This window comes from Gavialis gangeticus, unplaced genomic scaffold (assembly GCF_001723915.1).
Source record: "Gavialis gangeticus isolate Ggan-Ray unplaced genomic scaffold, GavGan_comp1, whole genome shotgun sequence".
In the NCBI taxonomy this organism is placed as follows: domain Eukaryota; kingdom Metazoa; phylum Chordata; order Crocodylia; family Gavialidae; genus Gavialis; species Gavialis gangeticus.
In genome coordinates this window covers 129,989,353-129,998,089 of record NW_017729024.1, presented here as the reverse complement: position 1 = coordinate 129,998,089, position 8,737 = coordinate 129,989,353, and the positions used below count along the sequence as shown (strand labels likewise).

The 8,737-nt window shown below is 40.3% G+C and overlaps 1 protein-coding gene across 1 annotated transcript in view; it reads left to right on the top strand.

The window, feature by feature from the left end:
- Positions 1-8,737, top strand: part of WDR41 (WD repeat domain 41) — a gene marked incomplete at its 5' end in the record, with an annotated part of 55,650 nt that overhangs the window by 44,033 nt on the left and 2,880 nt on the right. The window contains 4 exons of the mRNA XM_019518247.1: positions 683-867; positions 4,894-5,015; positions 5,995-6,083; positions 7,402-7,535. Coding sequence (XP_019373792.1) covers positions 683-867; positions 4,894-5,015; positions 5,995-6,083; positions 7,402-7,535 — 530 coding nt within the window. The remainder of the gene's footprint in view (positions 1-682; positions 868-4,893; positions 5,016-5,994; positions 6,084-7,401; positions 7,536-8,737) is intronic.

Genomic DNA, 8,737 nt, shown 5'->3' with positions numbered 1-8,737 from the left:
GGGAGCATGTGCCCCAGATCTGTGTGGGGTGGGATGGCTGCCACTGCGGGCTTGGACCAGGGCTGTGCCAAGCTCTTCCTGGCGGGGGCTGGGCCGTACTGTGCTTGGGGCGGGCAGTGCTGGGAGGGGGGTTTGGAGAGGGGCTACAGCGAATTTTGGGGTGGCTGCAGCACCCCCCTGTAGCTTCACTCCTAGTGCTGCCCGCCCTGAGTGCTGTCCTGCCCAGCCCCCACTGGGAAGAGCCCAGTGCCACCCCACCTTGCAGCTGCAGCCCTCCTTGCACATCATCTGGGGGGCATATGCCCCCCATGTGCCTTCCCAGAGTGCATGCACTGGCAGGAACCACACTCCTGCCCCCTGGATGAGCCATGGCTTTGTCCTGTGCCCTGCCTTGCCCTGGGGTTGGGCAGCACCTGCCCCAGCTCCACTCACTCCCTCCCCACAAGGGCCTCGATCTGTTCCCCCATGCTCTTTCCCTTACTCCTCCGCTTCTACCACAACAGACTCATCAGCTGCATGCAGCTCTCCAAGCTGCTGGGCTGTGTATCAGAAATCAAATCGGTAGTCAGTGATATGCCTCCTTAAAAATTGGCTTAGAAATCTCAGTGCGCCCCTAATTATTTACCCCTATTATGCACCCCTATTTATAATATGTGGCTTTATGTTGGACTTCTTTGTCTAGATTTGACTTTTGTTACTGGTTCTCATGTGGGTGAGCTGATAGTTTGGGATGCATTGGATTGGACAAAGCAGGCATCTGAATGTGGCTTCTGGGATTCCTCTCTTCACACAGACATGCAGCAGGAAATCAAGTTAACACAAAACCAAAAAGAAATATCAATTCAGTGTCTAGCATCTGATGAGGAGGTAAGAAACCAGGTTGTCTTACAGTAGAAATAAGAGTGCTGTAAGTTTTTGTTTTCAGTTTAATTACTCCAGTAAGAAATACATGATGTTTGTTTAAAATTTACTCAGATGTCTTAATGCCAGTCAATAGCATTTATTTAAGGTTTTGCTCAGTTGGCTAGCTCAAGGTTACAACAGCATAAAATCCTGTCTGAGCAGTTCAATACAGAGAGTCAATAGATAACCTCAGACCTAGCATAATGAACAATCACAGTTTGTGTGTTAAATTGACAAAGGCAGATTGAATGCACATTTAAAAGTTGTTCTAAAACAATCGAATTGCCTGTTTTTATGGAATATGTTTCCTATTTCCACAAATCCACCTCTCTCAAAATTTGCCCCTCAGATGTTTCTGGCTGCAGGTGCTTTAAAATTAACAAACTGAACTAAAAAAGGGCATATTTACAAAATGTTGCTGCTTTGTTCAGAGAGACTTGGCCTATATAGTTAATTTGTAACAATCACAAAGATGGGTCCAAAACTACAGAGTTCATTTATACTGTTTCAGTAATAGTCTGTGAGTGCTTGTTCTTTCAAAGAAACTTAGTTTACAAAGAATAAGTGTCCTCAAATTGATGTTGTTCATTGTTATGAAATTGTAATGAAGTTATCAAGTTTTAAGTGAAAAGAAAGAAGAAAACAGAAAGAATCAAAATGAGCCGCCAGACAGCTGAAAGGGAGATTGCTTAAAGGAATAACAATTATCCCAAACCCTTTTCGGCTCTTCCCCACCTTTCCTTTATCTCCTCAGCCTCATTCTTCCTTCCCCCCTTACTTCCTTTCAAGGTGGATTGATTTAAATTAACTTGATTTAAATCAGTGAAATAAATCATGATTTAAATCGGCAAGCCATAAGCCCGAGTTAAATTATTCATTGTTGTTGACCTTGCCATTGTATTTTTTGTTTATTTGTTTTTTAAAAGGTGTATTTTCATTGGTTGATATAACAAAACATGTTCATTTGCAACTAACAGTAGTTCTGGTACATGTGTTTCCTAGGTATGCATACTATATATGTGTGTGTGTGCATGCACGTGCAGCCTGCTTATGTATGTGCATATATATATTTTTCTAAATATATAGTTAACTTATTTGGATTGTTAGAAATCCTACATTTTAGCTATAAAATGGTAAAATATATATTTTTTATTCACTAGATGATTAATGTTTTGCTCAGATTTGTATCAAGCTGTATTAAGATGCCAACTTGAATTCAACTGAACACACAAATCCGGCACTTCAAGTTTATTTAAAAAACTTTTACCAGCTGGACGCTGGTCTCCAAGCTGCCAGGCTGCATTCCTGGCAAGCACGCAGCATTTATCGGTGGCATTATTGGCTACACCAACCCAAAAAGATTGCCAATAACATAAATTTTTCTTTTACGTTGCTGATCCGATATGGACTGAGATATTGGGGCACCTCTACTATTAACTGTTATAGTATTAGAAGTATGAACTATGGTTAGTGAATTAAACCAATTATTTTAGGTCATCTTGGGGAAATTTTTCTAAAATGCCTAAGCTAAAGTGATTTGAGTTTAAGGTCTTACATGCCTAATTCTCTTTTAAATGAAACAGTCATTTTTTTAATTAGGCTGTTAACAGGGCACAGTGATGGTGACTTGACCTGTGGGTTGAGTGACACCATAGCCTACCTTGCTGGGGTTCCCTGGTAAGATTCTCTCAAATAGACGGATAAACCCCCAGGGAACTGGAGGGACATGTTCTCCTTCACTACAGCCAAGTTACATTTGAAATGGGCAAAGTGGGACTGTGTTATTGAAGGGGTCAGATGCTGGGTTGCCTACAGATGGGTTAATGGGGAATGACTGAGAAAGAGGACCCCAAACAATGTATGTACTAGTATGTTACTGACACAGGACAGCAGCTGTGAAAAAGCAGAGAGGTGAATCTGGAATGCCAGGCAGGAGATAGACATCGATCCAAAGGAGGTGCCTGCCTTTGAAAGCAGTGTTCCCAAAATGCTTGTTTGGAGCAACAGAAAAGTTTAAAAAGGTGGTTAGAAAAGGCAAGGGGCAGCTTTCAACACTGGCTGAGTCCCAGAAGGAAAACACTAATCTGAGTCTGGAGAAGTCTTGGGATGTAGCCTCACAGGATGAGAAATGAAAGCCTGAGCAAATAAAAAGGATCAATGGCTGTTGAAGTACCTTTGCATGCTTGAAAGAAATCTCAACCAAGAACCCAGAGTTAGCAGACCCCACCTGTGAAAACAGCTTGTGGTGCAAACCAGTGCTGATGCAAGGGAATGATGTGGAGGTAGATAACCAGTAGTGTGCCTAAGTAAAAGCTTGCTCCTGGAAGAACAAAACTCTGCCACCTTTAAGCAAGAGCATTTTGCAAGTGTGATGTTTAAAAGAGTTACACTTGGATTTGCAGAATCAAAAATGTAAAGTGCACTGATCTTGCCACCTAAATGGTTGCAATATGTGAAAGGTGTCGTTCCAAACTGCTATCTGCTTATCCAAGGTCCCAGCATGGAAGCTGCTCATGACCTGGGGAACAACAGTCAGGTAGCAGATACTCTGCATAGAATGAGTAAATGTTCTCCTATATTTCAGTTTCCCTTGTAAAATAAGCCTGAAATTTCACTTCTCAGCGCATTGGAGCAGACTTGATTAATCAAGTCTGCTGGAGCACGGTAATTACTACGCTCCGGCTAGCCTCCTCATCTCGTATATCAGCATCCCCCTGCCTCAAAATGACTGTGGGGACACTTTACTAAATCTCATGTAATGACCTTTAGATTAAGCTCCCCCACTGCCATTTTGAAGTCCAAGGACAATGATACAAAAGATACTTCAAGCACTTTAGAGCACCTCGCAGAGCTGCTCTAATTAAAGCACCCTCCCTTCCCCCCTCCCAGAACACTTGTAAAAATGCCCTATATGACTATATATGATGGTGCTTTCAGGCTTTTGCAACACCATTGGGGTAGGGCCCATTTTCCTTTGTATAAAGTGCTCAGCTCAGTGGAGTCTAGATCCCTAATTTGGACCTTTGGGTACAACTGCAATAAAATATAAAATAACAAGGACAAAAAGTCATCTAAATACATTGTCCCCCCAGGTCCAGAGTTAAGATAAGAGCCCTGTGATTCTGCACAGTAGCCTGCCTTCCTGAAAGGTCCATCAGACTTTGCTGAAAAAGAGAAGTTCTTTCCATATGGAATTCTATTTGTGACAGAGCTGATAGTGAACACATACTAGCATATTTAAACTCACTGTATTGCTTTAAATATGAAACACCCTTGAATTTAAGACGCCCACATTTTCTGACTTTCAATTTAAGCAGCAAAATAAAACATCAAATAAATACATGTTTACAAGAACATAGCTTCTGCAGTTCATGTAAGGGCTTTGTGTTTTTCTTCCCCTTTCAAATTTTAGACACGTCATTTTGAGAAGAAATAATTTAGTTTTAAAAAGTATATCTGATATTTGAAGTCGTGCAGTATTTGTGTGCCATGACTCTAGTTTCATTTCTGTATGCAAGCTCCTTGACTTTTTGCATATTTGAAACTTATTTTTAGAACACCAACTTTTAAACTACAGTTATGATGGTTGGTTAAAAAGGTGTTGAATAGAAATATTTCATAAAAGAAATACTTGTTACGGTTTGTAAACTTTTGGTATTCCCATAGCCAGCTTGAATTGCATTATACAGAAGAATTACAGTACACTGCTACAATTAGTACAGTATAAAATAGGGGGTGGTGATGTGAAAATGCTCTTACACATTAAACAGATGCCTTTTCATTTTCGAATGTCCAGCCTTTTCTCAGGCGCTTTTTTTTTTTGACATTTGTATGCTGTAGACAAGCCAGTAGTGCAATAACAAAGGTTCAGAGGGATAGGAATGAGCCAGGTGACAGTGGCTTTATGATGTCATAGTATGACTGGATATCCATGACAGCATGATACTTATGTTGGTGTCTGTAAGATGTTCTGTTGAATTTTCTTTCCAGTGTGTGTTTGCAGCTGTTGGGAAGGGAATATATGTATATAATCTTCAAATGAAGCGTGTGATTGCCTGCCAGAGAACAGCTCATGACTCCAGTGTGCTGCACATCGCAAAACTTCCAAACAGGTACTAGTCATGGTAAATGTTGCAGTGTACTAAAGAAATGCAGGTCTCACAAAGACATCCAAAGACAGCCTACATTTAAACTTCTGAGGCAGCACAGAGAACTTGATATTTGGCTTGATCTGCCTTTAGGGGGAATAGAAGGCATTGATTTAAATGTCAGAAGTGCACCCTTATAACTTGATGTGGCACAACGTAATCCAGTATACACTGAACACTGCTGGCACATTAAATACTTATTGACTTTTATATTCAAGTTTAGTAGGACAATTAGTCTATGTTATAGAAATATGATTGTAGACTATGTATAGCATTTGGCTCTAATAAACCAAAACACACTCCAGATACATTCCAAATTAATTTACTAATTTTTGTTGTTCAGAAAGAATATAATGAAAAAATATTAAACAGAAAACTAATACTCCCAGGGTTTGACCTTTAGTGCCAAGTTTGTAGCAGGAATTTAATTTTTATACTTGGAGTCAAAAATTCATCAAAATAGAGCTAAATGGTTGCCACAGAGATGTATACTTTAACTTTGCCATTCTCTTTATTGTTGCTATATGGAAGTAGTCTAACAAGACAAAATAAAACCTTAATCTTGCACAGGCTTATGTCATGTTTAACTTTTAACGTGAGTAAACTTGCTGAAGTCACTTGGACAATGTAGGTGCATGTGTTTTCAGGGTCAAGGCTTACATTTGTTTTTATAAAGCAATACATTTAAAGTCTGTTAGGTGGGATTGCAAATTTACTTTGTTTTACAAATTTTGTTGAGCTGAGTATAATTTTTCCTGATACAAAATTCATGTGGAAATGACTTCCACTTGTTAAATAACAACTATGATGCACTTTTAATAAACATGTGTAGTATCTTGAAGAACTTGTCTAACCACAAAGGAAATATTACAAGCAGATTTGTACTGATAGATATCCAGCCTAGTTCTTCTGTGTCAGTAACACTCATCATTTGTTTTGACAGGCAGCTGCTATCATGTTCAGAGGATGGCAGTCTTCGTATTTGGGAGCTACGAGAAAAGCAACAGCTTTCAGCTGAGCCTGTTCCAACAGGTGTGTCTGTGTCTTCAAAGTTTTTTGTTAAATAAAATGATGTAAAAAGATATAGGGATCACCAAAGCACCTGTACCAGAATGGAGATTCATAAGCATAATTTATACAATTAAACCATGATTCACTACTTCCAGCTAAAGCAGTATTCACTGATTTTTTTTTTTTTCTTTTTTTCATTTGTCATCTCTCTTCCCATTATCTTATAAGCCATGACAAAAAATGCTGATTTGATTGTGTTTTGGCATTGTCACATGTGGTTTTAAGTCCTTAGGTTGGAGGCATGTGTTAAATGAATCCATATCCAAAGGTGGGTGGATAGAATTGCTGTTGAATGTCTCTCTCTTTTCTTTCTAACCAGCCCCAAAGAGTAATGTTCATCTGCTCTGGCATCTCTCTCATATAGAATTACAGTCTGTTCACTTTGTATTTATAGGACCAATAGAAGGGCTAGTGGGAAGAGTATGGGGCTGTATTGTCTCCAGTGTATATGTAGATGACACTTGGCTTTCCAACTGTCAGGACAGTTATGCAGACTACTTGATTTTCTTTTAGAAAGTGTGGGTTGTGAATCTTCTTGGATAACACACTGGCGGTCATTCTAGAGATTTCTTCTATGTCCTGAGTGGACTGCCTCTGTTGTGTTACTAAAGTTTGTTCCATAAGTGATTTGAACTGCCAGCTGTGTCTGATTATCCAGGTAGTAGCAGCTAGTATGAGCAGTCCTGGAGATGCTGTTGGTAAGACCATTTTTGCCTTCCAGTTCCTCTGGATCATAGCTTTTAGATTGAAGGGTGGCATATGGATGGAGAGTACACGAACAGAAAGTTGGCATCAAAAGCTTATGCTACCATTGGCAGGAAGAATGCCAGAGAGAGAGATCAGTACCTCCTTTTCCCCTTTCCCTTCAGTTCAAACAATGTATTCAGAACAAAGCAGAGTTAAACAGCAGTGTTCTGCACTACCCACCTTTGTCCACTGAATTTATTTTTGCAGTTTACCTTTCTGCAAAAAGTTCTTCCTTTTGTTACCTCAGTTACAAACAAGGTGGATAATTAAACTTCTCCTGGTAAGGGAATCACAGTATCTAATGCTTCACTTGCCCTGGTTTAAGGAATATTTTGTCATAACATAGATATGTTTTTCTGCAAATTTCTATTTTACTTCTCAAATTGTAAATACGTGTCATTTGTTTAAGTGACAGCATCCCCCAAATACCCTCTCTGGCTAGATCAAAATAAATAATTTTTATCTAATCAGGCATTAATATGTGACTTTGCCACTGTAAAAAGGAAGATTAACTCTGCTGTGTCTTTTCCAGGCTTTTTCAACATGTGGGGATTTGGGAGGGCAAACAAGCAAGCAAACCAAACTGCCAAAAAGACTCAAGAAAGCATGACTTTGTATTCCTTGGAGCTTATTGGTGACCTCATTGGTCACTCATCAGCTGTGCAGGTACGTTGGCTTTGGGTAGAACAGCAACATAGGGATTTCTTTTATTGCTATATGAGAATGTTTCTTCTTAAATGCCTTGTTTATGACTGCAGTGGAGGTTGGGATGGTGGCATGACAGGGCTGTCCAGAGTCTGAGCTTTGACTCTTCTGGGTTTCCAGCAGAGTTCTTAAGAAAATTGTTAAAAGCCAGCATAATGGCCAGATGTGTTTTTCAGTGTACTTAGTGTAAGGTGTGAGAAATGTATCAGCTGGCTGAAGTCTGGGTTAGATTTATAACACTTGTAGGTGCGTGGAAGAGGTGTGTAGATAGAAGCCACAGAAAATTATCTTCTTGTTACAAGGCTACTTACAAATAGCCTTTACTTGAGTCCTTAGCTGACTGCAGAAGCTGGAGCTAGGAACTTGGAGGCCTAGATCTCTGGTTCCATCCTCAGTCTGCTACCTAGATAGGGGGTACATAGTAAGTAAACCTGACCAGTAGTCTTGTAGCTTTTCTGTTCTGCAAGGTATATGGCATTCTTTTTTTGCCATGTCCAACAGAAGCCTTTAGAGAAACATTTATGTTATGTTTGTACAGTACTTTCAGTTGAAAAATGTGTCCTTAAAATGTCCTATGACAGTATGTCATCTCACACCTGCACGTTCAGATAGCTACTGCTTTCTGGTCAGCAAAAGGGTAGTGGTTGATATTAAGGAGTATTTTCTCTTATCCCATCTTTGGTGTTTTTCAGTCTGAGGGACACCAATAAAGAACATCTGTTTTGTTCTATAGAACTTGGCAACTGACAACTGATGCCCAGGAAAAAGCCAACCTATTAAATGGATACTTTGTGTTGGTCTTTCATCAGTCCCATGGGACGCCCATGCCCGCTACGGGACAGGGAGGTCCAGGTGAGGGAGATCCCCTGCCCTCCATAAATGCTGATCTTGTGAAGGAGCATCTTGAGAAGCTGGATACCTTCAAGTCAGCCGGCCCTGACAATCTACACCCCAGGGTACTCAAGGAGCTGGCGAGCATCATAGCCCAGCCTCTGGCACGGATCCTTGAAAACTCCTGGCACTCTGGTGTAGTGCCCGAAGACTGGAAGAAGGCCAATGTGGTGCCTATCTTCAAGAAATGGAGGAAAGTGGATCCGGCTAACTATAGGCCCATTAGCCTGACTTCTATCCTGGGGAAGATCTTAGAAAAGCTTATTAAAGAG